This window comes from Canis aureus, chromosome 29 (assembly GCF_053574225.1).
Source record: "Canis aureus isolate CA01 chromosome 29, VMU_Caureus_v.1.0, whole genome shotgun sequence".
Lineage (NCBI taxonomy): Eukaryota > Metazoa > Chordata > Mammalia > Carnivora > Canidae > Canis > Canis aureus.
In genome coordinates, this window is record NC_135639.1 from 31,825,114 (window position 1) to 31,846,380 (window position 21,267).

The 21,267-nt window shown below is 39.3% G+C and overlaps 1 protein-coding gene across 3 annotated transcripts; it reads right to left on the bottom strand.

Moving 5' to 3' along the window:
* Positions 1-921: 921 nt before the first annotated feature.
* CCNJ (cyclin J) lies at positions 922-21,188 on the bottom strand. 3 transcript variants are annotated; one of them, XM_077878191.1, is made up of 6 exons: positions 21,028-21,188; positions 20,446-20,555; positions 12,012-12,222; positions 4,834-5,133; positions 4,587-4,710; positions 922-4,012 (listed from the first exon to the last, which is right to left on the bottom strand). In XM_077878191.1, exons 2-6 carry the CDS (start codon positions 20,512-20,514, stop codon positions 3,601-3,603), a joined length of 1,116 nt encoding a protein of 371 aa, XP_077734317.1. In that variant the 5' UTR covers positions 20,515-20,555; positions 21,028-21,188; the 3' UTR covers positions 922-3,600. The 3 variants fall into 3 exon arrangements, with proteins under 3 accessions (XP_077734317.1, XP_077734316.1, XP_077734318.1); XM_077878190.1 differs by having other exon boundaries at positions 4,587-4,746; positions 21,028-21,187; XM_077878192.1 differs by lacking the exons at positions 20,446-20,555; positions 21,028-21,188 and adding exons at positions 11,181-11,426; positions 19,847-20,127 and having other exon boundaries at positions 4,587-4,746.
* Positions 21,189-21,267: the final 79 nt, after the last annotated feature.

Below are 21,267 nucleotides of genomic sequence, written 5' to 3' on the forward strand. Positions count from 1 at the left end.
AAGATTTTATTATTTATTTATGAGAGACACAGAGAGAGAGAGAGAGAGAGAGAGAGGCAGAGACACAGGCAGAGGGAGAAGCAGGCTCCATGCAGGGAGCCCGACATGGGACTCGATCCCAGGTCTCCAGGATCAGGCTCTGGGCTGAAGGCAGCACTAAACCGCTGAGCCACCTGGGCTGCCCTCTAAGGAATTTTAAACTTGAGTTCCAAGCTGGATACAATGTGATAGTCCTATCAAGCTAAATATGAGCTGCTTGAGGACAGTTGATGCATATAAACTTGTTACATGGGGTTCAGAACTGCCATGTAAAGCTGCCTGCCCTGGTTTGGAATGCTTGTTGTTTTCTTAAATTCAGCCTTCAAGAACATTGTCTATTAATGGACCCTCAAGGTCTGTTGCTAAATGGTGGCACTGTGCCACAGCAAGCGACAGTACAGAGAACTCTTTTTAAAAATGCTTTTTGGGAGTGAGAATTGTTGATGCACACATACAAACCTGTGAAAACTTTACTCTTCAAAGTACAACTCTTACTCTTCAAAGCAACTTCTATCTGCTGAGTTTTAAGTGTAGGTGGCAAATGATACCCATACTTAGTGACCAGACCATGATCATCCACTGTTGACCCTGACAAAAGTGTCCCCACTTTTCTGAGATCAGACTTCACAACTTCTGAACTATGTGCTGTTACTGCTAATATACTAATTTTATGTTTAAAAGGCCAAAAGCTGTGTCCAATATACTTTTGTGGGCTTTGATGCTCTGTACAGGATAATCAACGGACAAGTGTTTGCTACCACTTTAGTTATACTCTACATCTGGATGGCTTTTAGTAAATATACTTAGAATTCCAAGGCTAATATGAAGACATGGTTCACTGAAGCTACAAATATATATCTTTAAAGCAAAACACTAAAACCATTTTACTGAAAACTATTTTATTTTAAAATTAAGTGCATAGCACTCATCTAATTCCATTGGTGTAGAATTTAGCACCATACTCACTATTTGCAATTAATGTCACAACACAGATACATTTTGGTTTGCAGTCTGTACTTGAGTAGTGTTTATTTAGTGGACTTTGGTAAAGCCCTTTATACATATCATTAATCTCTTCACAGTACACATTTAATGATGGTCCAGTAATCTCAAAAAAAAAAAAAGAAAATTGACCTACTTTAAAGACTAACCAATAAATTAAACAAAACAAAACCCACACAACTCCCCCCACCCTCATCCCCCAAGTCTAAGCAGTCGTGAGTTGTATTTATATTGAAACCTAATGTTTTAAAAATAGTTCTGATTCTCCAACCATCCCATCCCACCCCACCCTGGGTATGCAGCAATAGTAACCAATTAATTATTTTATTCTACCCCCCCCCCAAAATTAATCCAGTGTTCTTTAGCTTTTTTAAATACAAACTGGGAAAGTGTTATAAGCTTTTTAAAAGGCATATTCTTCTATAACAAGAATGACATTTAAACCAATCAATAAAAGCATTTGACAAGACATTAAATTACCATAGGCACCGGTTGTTGTTTCAAGTTGGGATCTCTATCCCAATATCTTACATTCATAACATTATTGAGGTAGTTAAAATACTGAAAATTGGACTCCAGGTGCTGGGTTCTGAATGTGAATGTGAAAGATATATTCTCTTTTGAACCCACTTTCCCCCAAATAATTCAAACTCTCTTGAGGTAAGAACTACCAAAATCCAATTAGCAGCCTTCTGTAAAGAGGAAAAGCGATGATACTTTCAGAAAACAATTTTCAAGCTTGAAAACTGCCATGAGTGAGTGTTCTTACCTGAGTGTTTTTTTTTTTTTTAATCTACCAGACTCATAAATCCACATCATGCCCTATGTACTCTAATTATAAAGATTACCATTCTTTTAAGGAGAGGACATTCTCTAGGAATTCATGCTGGCAGAAGCCACCCACCCACATTTATCCACTGGAGCCATCTGGATCAGTCCATTACTGCGTTGAGTCCCTTCCCTTCCTAACAGAAGCCATTGGCTTGATTACGGAGACTCCTGCTGCATACCCACAACATCTTTATAATAAGTTTGTCTTCAAATGCATATTGTGGCAGTCACATACCTGCCATGCAGTTTCCCTTCTATTCAAGTGCTATCTTTAAAAAAAAAAAAAAAAAAAACACAAACAAAAAGACACACCTTACTAATTTTTAAATCAGAAAGCTTCCCTCCACCAAATCTCTCTTCTCCCACAGATAAGAGCACAATGTATAGTTTCAGTTATTACAATGCTTGCTTTCTTTTTACTTTTTATTCCCTCTGAACTCTCCGCCCGCCCCCCCCCAAATTGCCCTTGCTGTAATGACTTCTTATTGCTGTTTTCACTCATTACCCACACAGTGAAATGTCCCAGGGCAGTTCTGGGGCCAATATATGCAAGTGGCCTTTGCCTAATACACAGACTGGCTGGATTGCAAGGCTGCTTATAGAACTTGTCCTCCACAGAACAAAGTGCTGCTCTAGCACAACCTGAGAACTACCCTGGCCACATTCCACTTCAAAATAAACCTACAGGACTTTATTCTAGTACTGACATTTTACAGTTATGCCTTCCTTGAAAAAACTTCGAGTGTAATATCAAATCTGAGTATAAATCATTGATTGCACTGAGAAATGCAAAACCTATGTATGGATTATGAGTGATAGGAACCACTTCATTCATTCTAAGCTACAATTATGTTCTCAGTTGAAAACACATCCTAGCAGGAGTATTTTAACCTATGTTATACAGGTAGTTCATACTATAACATTCCCAAAGCATGTTGCATTACAGTTAAGTGTTTCCAAGTAGTACAAATTCCCTGAGTTAAATGTGTTTTAATCCTAAAGATTTGAGGTTGATCGCTTAGGGTGAAAAAAACAATGAAAATTTATGACCATGATTTTAAGAGATCTACTCCACCCTTAATTTTAGTACATAAATCCAGATACCTACATACTGTGATAGGAAGTTATAACTCATCTAAAAAAAATTTTTTTTTTTACTGCACAGATCGGTATAGCATAGCAATTCATGAGTTTAAACTTAGTCAACAATTCATTTGTAGATCAAAAATGTAACTCAAAACTGCAGAATTAAAAAGAAAAAAAAAAAAGACCTCTTCAAAAATTAATACTGTAACTTTCCTTCATAAAAAGACCGTTTGGCAAGTCCACAGATAAATATTAGTCTCTGATGTATAAGCCAACATTAGGCCCAGAGCCCACCACAGGTCAAATCTCAAAATGGCGATTTAGAGTCTGTCCAAATTTTCTGTTGTATTGAGTATTTTTGAAATATTTGGACCATCAGCCAGGGCTTAAAATTTTTGTCACACAGGGATGTGTTTTAACAGGATTTGATATACATACTGTTAAAGTGTTTGCAGTGTTTGTTCAGTCCTCCCAGGTATTCGTGGTGCACTGAAAGGGAAATTCTGTCTTCCTGATGCTGGTATCTGAAGAGTTCTGATGCAATCTGAATCCCTTTCCTTTTTGAAGAGAAGATTACAAAAAGCTTGCCCCAGAGCTTCAAGTCACAGAACAGTCTGCGTCAGGAATTACCTTCACATAAAATCACCTTTCAAAGCATGGAGTAATGCAAGGGTAATGTTCGTTTATCTGATAACTCCGGTTGTAAGAAACATTCAGACAGGGCTTCACTTCTACTGGTATTGCCAGTGACATCCCAACACCAGTCTGCACATGCCCAAGGCCCTGAACACTAGTTTGGAAGCCAGCAGGACACGTCTGTAGTGTGTAAGACGAGGTGTGTGTGGTAGATCCAATCTGCTGGCAGCTCGGCTGTTCTGCTACAGGATGGCGGTACTGCAGGGAGGTGTGGTGCGTCTGATGGAGATAGTGGGGCTGCTGAAAGTGAACCGGCCGTGAGGGTTGGGAGGCTGACTGCAGCACACTCAGCTGCGCCGGCTGGGACCCTGCCTGTCCTCTCTGCTTGTTGGCCTCTTTCACATCGTTATCATGTGCGCTGTATGGAGAGAGAGAAAACTGTTAGTAACAGCACTTCAACTCTTCAACGGCTGACTCTGCGGACTTCCCCACTGCCTACGTAGCAGCCACTATAACCATAATTTTAACAACGGTGAGATTTCACTCTCATCCTTCTAAGAACCCCGTTCCTTTGGCACAAACCTTGGGAACTCACTGCTGGTAGCTTTGGGGCCTATTTCCTGCTTGGGAAATAGGTCCACCATAAGCACTTAAACACGGCTGCCACTTTGGCAACATCCTGGTGGCCCCACAATTCAAAGATGTGGAAAGGTAGACCAGGGCAAGATCTGGGTTGTGGGCTCACTCACGTAAGAGCGGCTCCCTTCCTTTCCATGCACCCAGAACCATGACAGCAGTGACAGCCTCTCACTGGAAAATAGCCAAAGCCTTCCACCTAGCACTGCACCTGAAGTAGCTTGCTCACGGCAGCCGACAGCTGTCAGAGCCAGTGTCTTCAAGCTCTGCTATGCTTGTGAGAAGTTTTTTTTAGGGCCCCTTAGCCACGAAGAAAAATGCTGAGAAATCACAAACACAAGATCAAGGAGGCTTACATCAATAGCCGTTCAATGCACTGCACTAAAAAGTCCCAGGAGTAAGCAGTAAGACGATGCAGTCTTGTGGGCCACGTTGGAGAAAGACGAAGTATAATCCTTGAAGAAGCCACACATGCAGCAGCTACTAAAGAAGGTGCATAATTTAGAAAGGCATAATCTGTGGAGACATCAAAAATGAACCTAAGCAACAGAATACACAAGTCACAAACTCACAAGTCACCTGCTGGCATTCACAATGACTCACCTTGCAAAGATACTTCCAGGAAATAATCTGCATACTTGGCCATGTAGAGTTTCGTTTTTTCCAAGCAAATCATCGGCCAGCCATCATGAAGATCTGTTTCGTGTACTGCTTCAGAGAGATAATACTCAATGAAATGAGCAGCTGTTGGAAGGCAGAGGTTCCACTGAAAGGTTTCTAATAATAACAGTTCCATATGTAGCAAATTTTGCTTTGTTAATACTAGATTCATATTAGTCATACAACCCAGGCTGTTGAGCTGTTCCAGCTTAGGCACGCTATCTTCTTTTTCTTCAAATTTACCTTATAAGGAAAGGGTGGGGGAAGAGAGAGAGAGAGAGAGAGAAAATGTTACCAGAAGTGATCATTATAGGTCTAGTCACTTTAATGGGATTTGTGGTCTCACAGCAAAGGTTTAGATCCAAAGACATTCCTTCTTCTACCTTGGACAGATATAATTGTGCCAGAGCTCTGGCTCTCACATTTTGCATGTTTTCTCTCGTGTAAACATGTTGATCTGTGTCACACTGTGTAATGAAAATAGTCCTATGTGCCAATGAAAAAGTAACTCAAATTTCACCAGCCAAATCTTTCCAGGAAATTTCTTTTGAGGAGGGCAGGCAGTGGTTGGTGGAAGAAAATTATTTTAGAATAGAAGAAAGTACAAAGAATTTAATGTCATGGAGTTATCTGAAATCAAAAGTAGCTAAGCTTCAAGTGTTTCATCTTGGCATAGTTTCAGCACAATCTCAATTCTAGAGAGACAGTGGGAGAAAAAAACTGGGTGAGTATCTAATAGGCATTCTCATTCCACAGAAAGACCTCCTCTTCAGAATTTACAACAAAAACCTAGCTAAGTCTGTTATCAGAAAAGGGAGGGGAGGATACTTTATATCTACTTTTATATCCCATTACCGAAAGCAGAAGAGAAGTAGACAATCAGATGGCTAAACTTCATTATTCCAAGGCATTCACTTCTTTTCAGGAAATACTCATCCAAATGTACAGCTGAGGAATAGAATTCCCTCTCCAGCCCCAGAATAACATTTCTATAGATCATGTACCATCTCACATTTAAATCATTCATTTTAGTATCTCTAGAATTTATCGCTGGAGAAAATTCAAACTGCCAAGTGCCAGTATGGTTTTCCAGAGGCAGCAACAGAACCAAAAAATTGATTTCAAGTTTCTTTGGGTTTGTTCCATGGTGGTCCATAGAAGAAGGGAAATTAACTTAAACCTTCTACTTTCTAGTATTATGTTCTATTTTACATTTAAGTTTAAAATAGTCATATTATATTGCAATTATTTCTAACTGTATTATATGTAATATAATCTGTCATACAGATTTCTCACAATAGCTTTTATACTTGCTCAAAATCAGAGTTGTTAAGACTATGTTACATATTACTATAGATAATTTTTTATTTTACTATTTGGTAATTCTTTTCAACATATTTGGTTTCCCTGGAAATCTTGTAATTTTATTTTATCCATTTAAAAATATATATTTTGGAGAAGAGCCAGAAAGACTGCCAAGCAGCAGAAATGAGACAAGCTTCCCTGTGAAATTTCTCTTCCAGAAAGGATGGATTTATATCACACATTGGAGGTGCTACAACAAATGGTAGTGGCCATCTGCCCAGATGTTCAGTATACTGGAGCCAGTGGCATTGTTCAAGCCAGCCTGCCTCAGGGCTGGGGAAAAAGCACTGCTGACTACCTTGGGTCTTTGCTTGGAGGGTGGGGGAACTTAGGTAGAGGGGTTTTGTCTTCTATGCCAGGAGAGTCAAAACCCATGACCTGAAAAAGACTCGGACCCCAAAGAGAATTATTCTCCCACCTCAGAAATTCTGAGCTTCTGGAGCTTTTTGAGCTCTAAACTACTGTTAACGAAATATTCCTGCAGTTAGGAGTTGATCTAAAAAAACACATACAATTCAGACTTTAAAAGAACCTAGATAAAGAACCCTTCCCAATTCAAATCACATACAGATGAATTTACAAGTTTTTCCAATATAATATACTTAGTACAGCAGAAAGCACAAAAGTGGTCTTTATGACACAGTCATCCAGCATCAGCACTGCATAAAGATACAGGAAAGGAAGGAGTATTCTCAGTGTTAGAATGGAGAAGGCCCTCGGAATTTAGTCCAGTCTCCCTCTGGATGAATCATTAAGGCTCTTAAAGTACCCTGCCATTTGTGCAGCAGCAGTAACACTAGCAGTATACTTCAAAGGAATATCGTAAAAATTAATGTGTTTATTTATATCATGCTTGAGTTCCTTTGAAAAATTAATACACTATAATTCACTGTTTAATTCAAGGATTAAGAATGTTCCATATTATCTCCTTGAAATTTTCAACCTTGAAAACAAAACCATATACACCAATTTCAAAGCTCAAAAAACCAATTTAGTGAGGTTGGCCAATTCATTGAAGATCAAATAAGCTGAACCAAGCCAAAAATGGAAGCCAAAAAGGAAGACTTATGTTTGAATTCCCAAATTTGTACTTCTAGATCAAAGTATCGCACTGGCTTATATGGAAACGACAACTATCCAAATAGACAAGACTTCGATTATTACTAAATACCTGTAGGGTTTCTGTATTTATAAAAGTACTTGGCTATTACAAGCATGAAAGCCTTTGCAACCTGACTTGCAGAGTTAAAAATAATCTTGTACTGCATAAATAACCATACGTGGGATTTTATTCAGGCTTAAGTTTTTTGGTACTTTTTCATTATATACAGTGATAAAAATATTCAGAATCACACACAATAAAGGATTTTAAAAGGGAATGACAGTGTCAGTAAGTATCTGCATTCATATCCATAGTTTTTGTTGTGCTGAAAGCTATGTGCATGGATATTTTAAATCTACTTATCTGCAATACCACATACACATCACAAAGATCAGTTTCTTCAATTGAAAGGAAATACCAGAAGCCATGTGATTATATCGATAAAGGCCTCAAACAGGAAATAAGGGCACAGGAAATTCACATCTGCTTCCCAGAAAATAAAGAATTAGACGCCACAGAAACAAAACACCAGACTTTCTTTCCTTTAGAGGAAATGCTCAGATCAGCCATGGAAACCAGCACATTTTCAAAGCCAGCAGTGAATGGCAGGTATGTGGCAGAAGGGCAAGGATCAGATGTCACTGTAAACTCTGCCAATTCACATTCAATTCTGTTATTACTGAGTAGGAAAAAAGTCATCCTTAATATATACTAAGGATTTTCACAAATTTGTAAGACTACCAATCTAATAGAAAAACAGGTAAGGAACAGGAAAAGACAATTCACAGGGGGAATAAAGGTTTTATTCTCATTAAAAATTGAGGCATACATCAAATCAACTAGGAGATAAAATTTTCACCTTTCAGTTAATCAAGTAAAAAGCTCTGTCAATCTATTACTGCTAAGCAAGGAGAAACAAGCACTTGTCACAGATTTTTACTATTAACAGCCTATAATCTTACTTTTGGCTTCATCTTGATTCTGAGATCATTTCTTAGTTACATAAGACCCTGAGCAAATTATCAAAAGCCTCATTCATCTCCAAGACTGCTTCCATGTTCTCCACAAGTTCAGGGCTGATCATAGAAGCCAAGGGAAGCCAGCATATGCATGACAAAGAGTTGGAATTTGAGAATTTCTCAGGATGAATCAGAGACTTTTTTAGAAAGAGCCAGAATCTTTAGGGCTAGAGAGCCAGACTAAAGATTATAGAACAGTTTATGGAAGAATTAATCATTATGATTTGACTTTTATGTTTCAATTTCCTATGTGCTTTTATTTATTTTATTTTTTTTATTTTTATTTATTTATGATAGTCACACAGAAAGAGAGAGAGGCAGAGACACAGGCAGAGGGAGAAGCAGGCTCCATGCACCTGTAGCCCGATGTGAGACTCGATCCCAGGTCTCCAGGATCGCGCCCTGCGCCAAAGGCAGGCACCAAACCGCTGCGCCACCCAGGGATCCATATGTGCTTTTAAACATCTTGATCCTCACAAGTTTGTTAGTTAAATGTCTTTAGTTTCATTTTATAAACAAGTAACTTCAGACTTAAGGGTTGCTGAAACTCATATTGTTGACAAAAGATTCAAACCTATGAAATTCATCACTGTAATCCCTACTCTAAAACACTGTGCACCCCTCTCCAATCAGCGACAGTCCATAGGCTGTTTCTTCTTACCTCCAAATAGTGCAGACCCATAGGCAGCTGGGTATGCATATTACCTGGAACTCACAAGCTGTGCTCCATCTTTGGCCAAACTACTGACAGCCTCCTCCCATCCTACTTAACAAGTGGAATCCAACTATCACCCAGTCCTGTCAGCTGTAAGCTGTTCTTCAGTTTTACACAACAGGCTGTCCATCCCAAAGCAGAGAGCAGCTGGAGAAGGGGGGACATACAGAGCTCAATCATTCTGGGAGGAGGGAAGCATTACTTAAAGTTTATGAAACCTAACTGGAGAGCTGCCAAAGGTAAAATGAGTGTAAGAATGTAAAAAACTAAAAACAGGCATCAGACACTGAAAACAGGCTATCAGTTTATAAGCATCTTAAGTACTTTTGTTGTAGTAAAGTTACAGAATAGAGGCAAGAGAGATTGCAGCCAACTACTAAGGGCCAACCTCTGCGATTCCTGACCCAAGCAGAGAGCCGACAGATTGAACTCTTGCCCCCTGCCTTACATGGAGGGGCTGAGACCCTGGGGGATACCTACTTCACACTCTTCCATTCTCTAGTGGGAAAGGAACAATGGAAAAACAATCCTTTCTCAAGGGGTGTCAGTAAGACAAAGGGAGGAGGTATCTGACTCTTTTAGTAATAGCTGATCAACAATTCATATTTGAACCACAGCAAATACAAATTCTAAAAAAGCCTAGTTCCCGGAAAATGTGCAAAATCATCTTCAATAAAATAAATTGATCATAACCATAAACAATAGATAATTAAAAAACAGTAAGAGTTAACTCCATTCCAGTCGACCTAAAATGGAGTGCAAATAAATTATCCTTTCCCCAAATCGTAGAAATTGCAGAAACTTGACATCAATGCCAAACACTGCATGGTGGCCAGAAACATTATTAGATTATTTAACTAGAGTCCCCAGCGAACTTTAGCAATAACATGTAGTTTATGAATATAAGTTACCGGTAAATAAACTTTAGTCACAAATGTAAGTTGGTCCAGAAACGGATTCTGCATCATTCATAATTTCACAGTTCGCCAGGAGGAATCTCCTATTTGGTCTGCATCACACTTTTAAGACTCTTAGACATAGAGCCGATGGGGCTTGGTGGTGGTAAAAGCACAGTGATGGCCACAACAGGCAAAAATCATTCTTCATTAACGATCCGAAGTTTTTAAAATAATCTAATTTGTGTATGTGATTTCCAGTGTCTCTCTACTATAAACTGATCCTATTAGGATAACAAGAAACCATTCTATTTATGGATTCTCACACATCCAATATGTCAAGTATGAGTTTTTTCAATCCTATGCAAACTATGAAACCACAAAGAGCTTCACTGCCAGTGATGAAACACATACAGAATTGTGCATGAGATTGTTTATGAGAATGACACTCTAATTAAAGGTTAAAGGTTAATTATAAATGTCCAAGTACTACCTCTCCAGCTTTCTGGGTAGAGAGGAACAGGTGATGTTTCTGGATCTTAGAGGACAAAAGATTAAAGGAGAGCTATAGATTTTCAGGAACTAGATGGTATTCTGATAAGACTGGTTCAAGGTGCATGGGAAGAGGGTGGGAAGAAAAGACTAGAAAAGTGGCTGGGTCCACATGAAAGGTTCTAAATATTACACTAAGGAGTTTCTACCTTAACCCACAGGCAGTGGGAAATCATTACCAGGGCTGTGTTTATTTATATTCAGCTCAGTCCACAAAGGATTTGAAATAACTTACAAAAAGACCTCCAAGGAGAAAAAATAAGTAGTTGAGGTCATGAGATCAAAGGAATAATAAGGGTAGAAAAAAAATCTGAGAAGAAATCAGTATTAGAAATTATCACACAGGCCTGCATTTGGTTTTAGGTTTACTTGTGGTCAAAGCACAAAGTTGTTCTAGAAAGAACTCTGGTGGCAGGTTATAGGGGGAATGTTCCTTAGCAGTCACATAAGATCCCAAACCCTCAAGTGGGGATTAGAGATGAAGGCAGTAGGTATTTCTACATCCTACCTTAAAGCAGGGTTTATATTCCTAGTATAATGACATGAATAATATAAAAGTAATGAATTCAACTTCAACATCAAATACAATCTTTCTCACATTACTAAAAGAAGAAAAACCCAATTACAATTCCTTTACTCACCCTCTTTTTCTTCAGTCAAGGTACTAACATGAAAGGAGTTACAGGAAGAAGCTACAAGAAAGAGGCACCAAATGGCCCACCAGTACATTCTGCATCAGGTAACAAATCTGGTTTATCAGAGTCAAGTTTGCAGCTGACCATGGAGCTGTGCCTACTGCAGAAGTAAAGTCTTTCCCATTTGTAGTAGTTGCCTGTGAATCTTTAGTTCATTAAACCAACTCATTATGTAGTCAGTAGAAGGTTCTTCTAACAATACAAAAGGATAATAATAACTTTTAGACAGTTTCTCAACTTCGGTTCCACCGACATTTTGGGCCAGTAATTCTTTATTGGGGGCTGTCCTGTACATTGTAGATATTTAGTAACATCCCAGCCCTCTACTCACTAGATGCTAGCAGCATCCTCCCAGGTTGTGAGGTTGAGGACAACTAAAATCATCTTCATCCAAAGACAACTATTTCCTGTGGGGCACCTTTCTTCCCAGTTGAGAACTTCAAGGCAATGGTTCTCAATTAGAAAGGTACATCAGAACCACCTTTGGAACTTGAGCCCCATGATACAGATTCTGAGTCAGTAGATCTGGAGTGGCCTAGACATTTGGATCAGAATCTTCAGGATGTAGGGCTTAAGAACATATTTTCAAAAGACTTCAGAGCCACTTTTTAATGTCGAGTTAAAATTATTATTCCAAGAAGCACTTTCAACATAAACTTTCTGATACTAGTAAACTGGAATAAATGGAATTTGGTGATATTTCATTGAACTCTACATAAATTTTCTTTACTATAAACAATGGAAATTTCCAGTCATATAGATGAGATTCATACTTACTTGCTAAAAGCAGACAGGAAAGTGCAACTAAATGCAGCTGCTGGATAGAGATGTCATATCGATCCATAAATAAGTCCAGCAAATAGACAGCAAGATGTCGGGCAGAAGGGCAGAGGGTGAAGCGATTGCTCACAATGGCAATCAGGTCAGCAAAATACCTTCTGAGACTTAGTTGAGGGGACTGGCCTTTGTAGGAAGGCAACTTCAGCTCCTATATCAAGAGGAACAACATTTAGTCTAACATAGCCTGTAGGAGTAGTATCTACACAATGCAAAGACAACTTTCTCCCCCAAATTAGTGTTAACAAGTGCCTCAAACAGTTTTCCTGAAGGAAACACAAGTATGAAAAGTTCAGTGGAAGGATAATGCATAGCATTAATTAATAGCATTTGGTTTAAAATTTAAAACCAAGCTTTTCTCCTTCAATTTTAACTACCTCTGATGTGACAAATTGTGTTTCTTGCATTCCAGAATGGATATATTCCAGCAAGATTTTTGTATCCTGTTTTCCCTACCAGCTCTTTTCAGAAAAATATCCTTACCAAATTCCTAACACACAACACATATACACCCCATTCAGGAAGCTCAAAGCTTTGGGTCAGAAGGTAACAGGGAAGTGAATATGCTCCTGGTATGATACATATTACGCTACACTTGCAGAGATGTGGAAGGTAGAGATTAGTATTCATCCACTAGTATCTTCTAAGCACGTTTCCCTTTTAGCAGTTTTATGATGCTCTCCTTTGCCATTACCTTTTCATATACCTAAAAATTTTCCCCTCATTGCTGTTCAATCTCAGAATTATATATTTTAATATATATTATAAATTATTTTTTAATTAGAAATTTTCTATACTTTTGAGGTATTTCCACAGCACAGAGAAAGACAAGTTCTAAATGCATTTCATGAGATCAGCATAAGACTAAAACTAAACCGAACAGGTATCATAATCACAGGAAGTTACACAGATATCCCAAAAGGACAGGCAAAAAAAGATAAATGAGACCATCAAAATTAAAAACTTTTGTATATCAAAGTTCACTCTTTTCAATAGAGTGAAAAGGCAATCCACAGAATGGGAGAAAATATTTGCGAATCATACATCTGGCAGGAGGTTAATATCCGGATTATATAAAGAACTCTTTTATACATGCAATCCAACAACAACAACAACAACAACTTGCTTAAAAATGGGCAAAAGATTTGCTAAACATTTCTCCAAAGATATATAAATGGCCAATAAACATATAAAGATGCTCAACATTACTAATCATCAGAGAAATGTAAATCAAAACCAATATGAGGTAACATTTCACACCCACTGGGATTATTATAAAAAAAAAAAAAACATAAGGGCACCTAGGTGGCTCAGTCAGTTAAGCATCTGACTCTTGATTTTGGCTCAGGTCATGAACTTGGAGTTGTGAGATCAAGCTCCCCATTGGGCTCCATGCTGGGTGTGGAGCCTCCATAGGATTTCCTTTCCCTCTCCCTCTACCCCTGTCTCTCGCACGCTCACTTTCTCTCTCTCAAAAAAACCCACAAAAACCACAAAAACAAAAACAAAAATTAACAAATGTTGACAAGAATGTGAAAACCTGGAAGCCTTGTGTAATGGTGAGAATATAAAATTATACAGTAACTGAATAATGCTATTGCAATCCTCAAAAAAAAAAATTAAACATTACCAGCAATTCCACTTTTAGATATTCAACAAGAAGAACTGAAGGCAGGGACTCACATATTGGTACATATATTGATAGCAGCATTATACACAAAAGCCAAAAGGTGGAAACAATTCAGCAACATATGAATGGATAAACAAAATGTGTTTTAATTTAAAATGAAAAAGTTCTGAAAATGGAGAGTGGTGAAAATAGCACAGTGTAAACGTACCTAATGTCACTGAACTGTATACTTCAAAATGGTTAAGGTTTAATGTTGTTGACATTTTACAATAAAGACAAAAAATGGAAGTTATATATCTAACTTAATAATATATAAAACTTCAGATAAATATTAGCCAATGTAATTTAACAGTATATCCAAAGAATATATTGTCATCAATTGTAATACATCCCTAAGCACCTGGTGGCTCAGTGGGTTAAACATCCAACTCGGTTTCAGCTCAGATTGTGATCTCAGGGTCATGAGATCGAGCCCCCAGTTGGGCTCCATATGGAGTCTGCTTGAAACTCTTTCTCCTTCTCCCTCCCCCATGCCTGCTCTCTCTAAAAATAAATAAATCTTCTTTTAAAAAATTGTAGTATATCCCAGGAATGCAAAGATGGTTTTTTTAATCAGAAAGTCTACTAATATAAATCATAATTTAAAAGTCACACATGAATATTCACAATCATCTTGATAGATGCCAAAATAGCATCTAGACAAAGGTGACCCTGGGAGAAATAATATCGGATGTACATTTCTTTGATGAAGAATAGGAAAGGAGGTAGGGAAGGAAGTAAAAAATTAAGAGCCAGCATTCTCACTTGGAGATAAAACCATAAAAAGATTAACATTCTAGTGCCTGCTATTAGCAATATTACTTAATATTATTCTGTGAACAATAGAAAAAGGAAAGAAAAGATTTAATGACTGGAAAGGAAGAGTCAAAAGTCACTTACAGTAATAAAATTATTTCTTGAATGACAGAGTTTATATCTAAGAAAACCAATAGAAAAAATAAACAGTATTCAGTAAGATGGTTGTTTACAAAATTAACATTAAAATCAACAGCCTGTTTGTAAATTAGTAACTAGTTAGAAAGTAGAAGATTCCATACACAGGGACTATAAAAATTAAAACATCTAGAAAAAATACTTGTATTTCAGCACTCTATGAAGGTTAACATTTAAATTCTGAAGAAGTATGGAAAACTTGCATACGTGTCTTTGCACTCCTTTTTCTTGGATAAAGAAATCTATTTGATAACAAATGGCACTTCAAATCAGGAGAATAGATGAATTTAATAAATGTTTCTGACAGGACAGAATTAATTCTCTATTATTTAGAGAAATCTTATACATTGATGATAAAGAAAAGGCAACATTTATGAACAGTTTATAGGACAATTAAATAGGGCCAACACCAAAAAATGGCTCCTCTCATTCAAAATGAAAGAATTACATAGTTTTTCATTTCCCCGATTATATTTTATTAACTGTTGCTTATGCTACTGAGAGTGAAAACAGGAACTACCATATATTTAATAGATCAGGTTGATAGAACCTTTTGGAGGGCAATCAGGTAACATAAATTTTTTAAAATGCAGATTGCAAATACCCTTTTACCAAGCAATTTACCCTATATATAAGGAAGTCCTTTGCAACAATGTTTTTAATAGCAAAATAGTGGGAAAAGCTTGATCCAACAATCTGGATGCATCTCCAGGAACTTACTGCTGAGTGTATAGAGCCGATCCCAGATCACATACTCTGTAATTCTATTTACATAACATTCTTAAAAGGACAAAATTACAGACACAAAGGACAAACTAGTGGTTGTCGGGTTAAGGGGGAGAATAAGGGTGCGAGGGAAGAGGGTGTGGCTACAAAAGCATAACATAAGAGATTCCTATTGTGATTGAAAAAAAAAGTTCTGTATCTTGACTATATCAATGTTAATATCCTGGTTGTTATATTGTACTAAAGTTTTGCAAGATGTTACTACTGAGGGAAACTGGGTAAAAGGTATAGGGGATCTCTCTGTATCATTTCTTACAACTGCATGTAAATCTACAATTATCTCAAAATAAAAAGTGCAATTAAAAAAAGCTTGGCAAAAAAAAATAAAATTAATTTATTTTAAAAAATAAATAAAAATTTAAAAATAAAATAAAAAGCTTGGCATTCATCAATAGGGAATTGATAAACCGTAGGACAGTGATTCAATGTGGACATTAAAATAAAGGGCAATATGCGGATCCCTGGGTGGCTCAGCGGTTTAGCGCCTGCCTTTGGCCAGGGGCGCGGTCCTCGAGTCCTGGGATCGAGTCCCACGTCGGGCTCCCGGTATGGAGCCTGCTTCTCCCTCTGCCTGTGTCTCTGCCTCTCTCTCTATGTCTATCATGAATAAATATAATCTTAAAAAAATAATAATAAATTAATTAATTAATAAAGGGCAATAGACCTAAATGTGTTGATACAAAAAAAAAAAAAAAAAAGAGTGAGTTGAAATGATGTTGGGGGGAAGGACGGTATACAGAACAGCTGTATACAACAACAGTATACAGAACGATGGTACAAGAGGTATCATCATAACATATACGACCTCTTATAGCAACAACAAAAAATATTTGCATATACACCTATTGACTGGGTATCTTTTCAGGAAAAGAACAATGGTGGTAACCTTAGGGGATGAGAAAATAGTGAGTTGGGGAAAGCTCATTTTAAACCTTATACTATCTGATTTTTTTAACCACATGCATGTTATCGCTTAGAATTCCTAAAAAATATTAGTAGGAGTTACTTGGGAGAAAGACTCATCAGCCATTTAAAATTTTGAGAGACGCATGGGTGGCTCAGCGGTTAAGCGTCTGCCTTCAGCTCAGGGCATAATCCCGGAGCCCCAGGATCGAGTCCTACATCACACTCCCTGCATGGAGCCTGCTTCTCCCTCTGTCTATGTCTCTGCTTCTCTCTCTGTGTCTGTCATGAATAAATAACTAAAATCTTGAAAAAAAAATTTTTTTTACATATGTGAGAAAAGCATATACAAACATTATTTAGGAAAGAAAAATCATTGGCTTAGGCTTGCTTGGTTTTTTGAAGAGAAAAAAATTAATATATAATTTTATATATAATTTTATATATATATAAAATTTTTATATAATTTTATATACATATAAAATGAATATTAATAATTTAAAATAAAATAAATAATTTAAAATAAAATTAATTTAATAATTTAAATAAATAATTTAAAATAAAATTAATAATTTTTAAATTAATTTTATATATATATATAATTAATATATAATTTTTCCCCAAAAAAAAGGAACATGCCTATTTCTCATGCAGCCCCCAGGGTTTTCTTCTCTCCTTCACCATTTCTGTAGATCTTTAGAATGGAATAAATGAATTACAATTTCAAACTTCACTTTTTTTTTTTGCTGTCATCATATGACATTTATTGAGCATCTCTTATGTAGCAGATACTGTGCTAACCCCAGAGATAAAAGCTGGAAAACAGTCTCAAGCCTCTCTTGAGTAGGTAAACCAAAATACAGAGATGACTAGGAGGTAATAGAGTAATCACAAGGTATTACAGGAACATGGAGATGGAAGATCTAACCCAGCTCAGGGGATGGAGCACTGGGAAAAAACAAAGCCAGAGAAAGTTTTCTTTAAAAGAGGCCTGAACAAGGTCTCAAAGGCTCACTAGGAAACATAGCTAGGAAACACTTTCTTGGCTGACTTTATTTTTCACTATATTAACTTTATTAGATGTAGACAAAACAAAGGCAAGAACACCAAAGACCAACAAGAGATTTTTAAGTGTGTCTAATATATTCTCTATTCTCTTTACATCATTTTAAATGGTAAAGTATAAGTGCTTACCAGATGGCAGTCAAATTTAGTTCTCCTGTTCCAGGTAGGGCAGTTAGGCAAGCATGAGAAGATGACCTGTGCTTCTCTCAGCTTACAAGGTTTTTCTAGTATCTATTCCTGACCCTCCAGAATTTTACAGTCTTGTTCCTCTCTGCTTCTCGGAGTCCCATAGGACCAAAGCACAGAGACCTGAACATGTCATCTCCATCTCCTCAAGTACTAGTCAGTTCACCACCCCAAATGCTATCCTTTTCCCAGAACAGGTTACTGTCCAGCCAGGATGGAAATAAAGGGATAGAAGGAATACTCACAAATGTAAACGCAATTCTGTGGGATATTTTCTGAATGTTTCTCACAAGCTAGCATTGTTCTCATCTGTCATAAAAGCTCCTGAAAATACTTCCCAAGCATCCTAAGGCCCTCGTAAGTACAGCAAAACAATGAGAAAATAGAGAAGACACACGGGTGGGAGAAGATAGGTTCTTTGTAATTTTTGGTGGGGGGTGTAATTATATTTCAGAAAAACAGTACAGTTGGCATTTGGGGTTGAAGAAAATATCCAATTGTTGTAATTTTTACCCTTCCCTAGTAGATACAATGCTGATCAAAGCAATTGTTCCTCCAAACACCTTGGATCTAAAGACAGAATACCTACCATAGTGTCTGAATGGCAACTACCCAAAGGAAGACCTAAATCAAGATGCTCTGAGTTATAGGAGCCTAAACTCCACGAAGACAAATTATGTCTGTCTCATTCACTATTACCACTGTAATAACTGTAATACCTGGCATAGCACCTTATATATGACAGGTACTCAAATATGTTGAATAAATAAGCGTATGACTATTCAACTAAATCAGCTTGGAATTAACATGTATTTTATATAAGAAAAGTTTATTTTAACTTTCCTTGACTTCAGTCTACTACAACCAGGACCCTTTCCAGTTCCATGACATTCAAGTTTTACTGATTAATATAAATTATTCAAAAAGTGTGGCCAGTGTATCAAATGTGGCTTACACACTGCTTAAAGATAAAATAAAGACAACCCAGGGCAACATGCCACAGGTGGCACAAGGTAATTTTCAGTGGCATTCCCTCAGATCCTCCACTATCGCATCCTCTGATAGTCTGTAAGCAATGTTGGCGTAGGGTTGTGTCATTCCTTCAATTCTCTTGAGGGCCTAATACACAGAAGTATTCAAGAAATCTGCAGGAAAAAAAATCCACTTCCAACTTCAACTGGCAATACTAATTCAGGTAGTCATTCAGGATTAAAAATACACATAAAAGGGGATCCCTGGGTGACTCAGTGGTTTAGCGCCTGCCTTCAGCCCAGGGCCTGATCCTGGAGACGCGGGACTGAGTCCCATATTGGGCTCCCTGCATGGTGCCTGCTTTTCCCTCTACCTGTCTCTGCCTCTCTCTTTCTCTCATGAATAAAATCTTTAAAAATAAATAAATAAATAAATAAAAACACACATAAAAGAATAAAAAAACCATGGAAATCCTTTTGAAAAAACTTTGGAGTTTTATGTCACTAAAAAAACAAAAGTATCATTAACATCAAATAATTCCACCACAAAGCAGAGGGATAAAGAGCTGACACTTAGAAAAAGAGAACACTTAAAACTAAAACACCACACCTTAAAAAAAGAAAAATCAAAAGTATATGGACTATTTTTAGAGTGGAAAACCTGAAACTCTCTTCCTAACACTCCAGGGAACCATTCCATAGTTGAGACTTCTTGTGGTAGGAAAAATCTCTTAGGAGGATGAAGTGTATTTTGTGCATCTAAGAGGCTGAATGTCAGAACTAATAAGTAGCATTCAGAAATCTCAAACCTTAGAAAGGGTACAGTTGTAACAAAGTCAGAATTAGATTTTCTAAGTTAACCTGGTTTAAAAAAAAAAAAAAATCAAGATACAAGTTCATTTTCATCCCAGGATCTCTCAACTCCAACAGTCAGCATTCCTTTTATTAAAGAATCAGCTGTTTTGCTTCTCTCTCATTTTCTATACATAGCAAGTGGCTCTCTCCATCCACGGTGAAAATGACTTAAGGATGGTTTTGGTTCTGGTCTCTCTTCTGGTTATCAAAGAGGCAGAGATGACCCATTAAGCTGAGATGTGACATACAAAATAAAATTGTTACTTAAGAGCAACAATACACAGAAAATTGTATGTTCCCCCCGTCCCTCGCCCCCCCCCCCCATTAACTATTAAATATGTCAATTTTCTGCCTTCTATTAGCTGGAAGGGGCAGTTAACACCTACCTTAAGGCATTTTGAGCAGCCCACAAGGGCTGTTTACCCAGGGAAAATAACAACAGTTATGGCTTAGGGCTTCTATAAACCAAGCAAGCACGTTCTAAACCGCTGTATCAGCTCATTTAACCTCACGATCCCCCCACAGGGCACGTTCTGTTATTATTACTGGTTCTACAGATGAGGAAATCGGGAAACAGAAAATTAAGTAACTCGTCCAAAGTCTCCCAGCAAGTTAGTGGACAGGCTGGGGAACTGATGTACCTACAGGTGTGACGTACGACCGGAATGCGACAGCAGCCGCAGAACAAGGAGGGCCACCCTGCCCAATAAAAAGCCAGCACACATTTCTGTTTAAACACGGTATCAAATCCATCCCGCTCCACGTCCCTCTCCCAAACACCGCCGCGCCCCACCCCCTTCCCCAGTGCACTGGCAGGTTCTTCTGATACCTCCGGGGGAGGAAACTGAGAAGTCAATTAACCTCCAGCAAACGAGCCAAGGCGCTTTTTCTGGTCTGCAACCCAGTGACCGCACTTCCCAGGGAGCCGCGAGTTCTACTCACTGGCACCAAACACCTGAAGGGAGAAGTCTGGCATCGGGGTTACCTTGTATCGAAGCGCTTGATGAATGTCGGCGGCCAGCTGTCCCCGCCACCACTGTCCCTCCAGCTCCATGGGACCGGGCGGCGCGCCTGGCCGGACGCGGCCACTTCAGTCTGCAAGACACACCCCAGACGCGGTCACGGCCAGCGCCTCCCCGCCACCGTCCGCGCCCGCTCCCGAGGGCTGTGACCTCGGGCCCCCCGGGTGCTGCTGCCTTCACCCGGCCCCACCGAGAGCGAGCACCGAGCCGAGGCCCCGAGCTGCCAAGGCGCGGCCCGGGGGCGCGCACAGAGGCTGCAGGGGGAGGCCCCGCCGAGGGCTCCCCGTCCCGGGTGCGAGTTCTCGCGTCGGCCTCGGGAGCCGAGAGGCGAGCGCCCACCCCGCGCCGGGGCCGGTGCAGGGGCCCGGGCTCGCGTTCCTGCCGGGCGGGCCTGCGGGCCTCCCCGCCTCCCCGCCAGGCCGCTCCCTCCTCGGCCCGAGCGGCCCCCGAAAGGCGAACAAAAGGCCGGGCCGGGCCGGGCGGGTCCGGGTCCCGCGCCCCGCGCCCCGCGCAGGCCTGCCGGTCCGCACGGCGGCCTCCCTTACCCGGAACCGCGGCCCTCACAGCGCCAGCCCCGCCGGCGTGCGGGGGAAGCCGGCCCCGCTCATGATGCGGACAGTCGGCCGCGAAGCGCCGGCCTCAGCTCGGGCCCAGCGCCGGGGCGCTCGCGCCGCCCATTGTTAAAGGACCGGCAGGCGGCTCCGCGTACAAAGCCAGCGCGGGGGCACATGCGGCCGCGCCGCTGCCAATCTCGTCTCGCGATACAGCGGGGTCACCCCGCGCCG

Excerpts from the sequence above, each read along its gene's own strand:
- CCNJ (XM_077878190.1), bottom strand. The coding sequence starts at position 20,514 with ATGGAGCTGGAGGGACAGTGGTGGCGGGGACAGCTGGCCGCCGACATT. Across the intron at positions 12,223-20,445 it reads ATCAAGCGCTTCGATACAAG|GAGCTGAAGTTGCCTTCCTA; the intron begins GTAACCCCGATG and ends CTCTTGATATAG. Across the intron at positions 4,747-4,833 it reads CCTGGAAGTATCTTTGCAAG|ATTATGCCTTTCTAAATTAT; the intron begins GTGAGTCATTGT and ends ATGTCTCCACAG.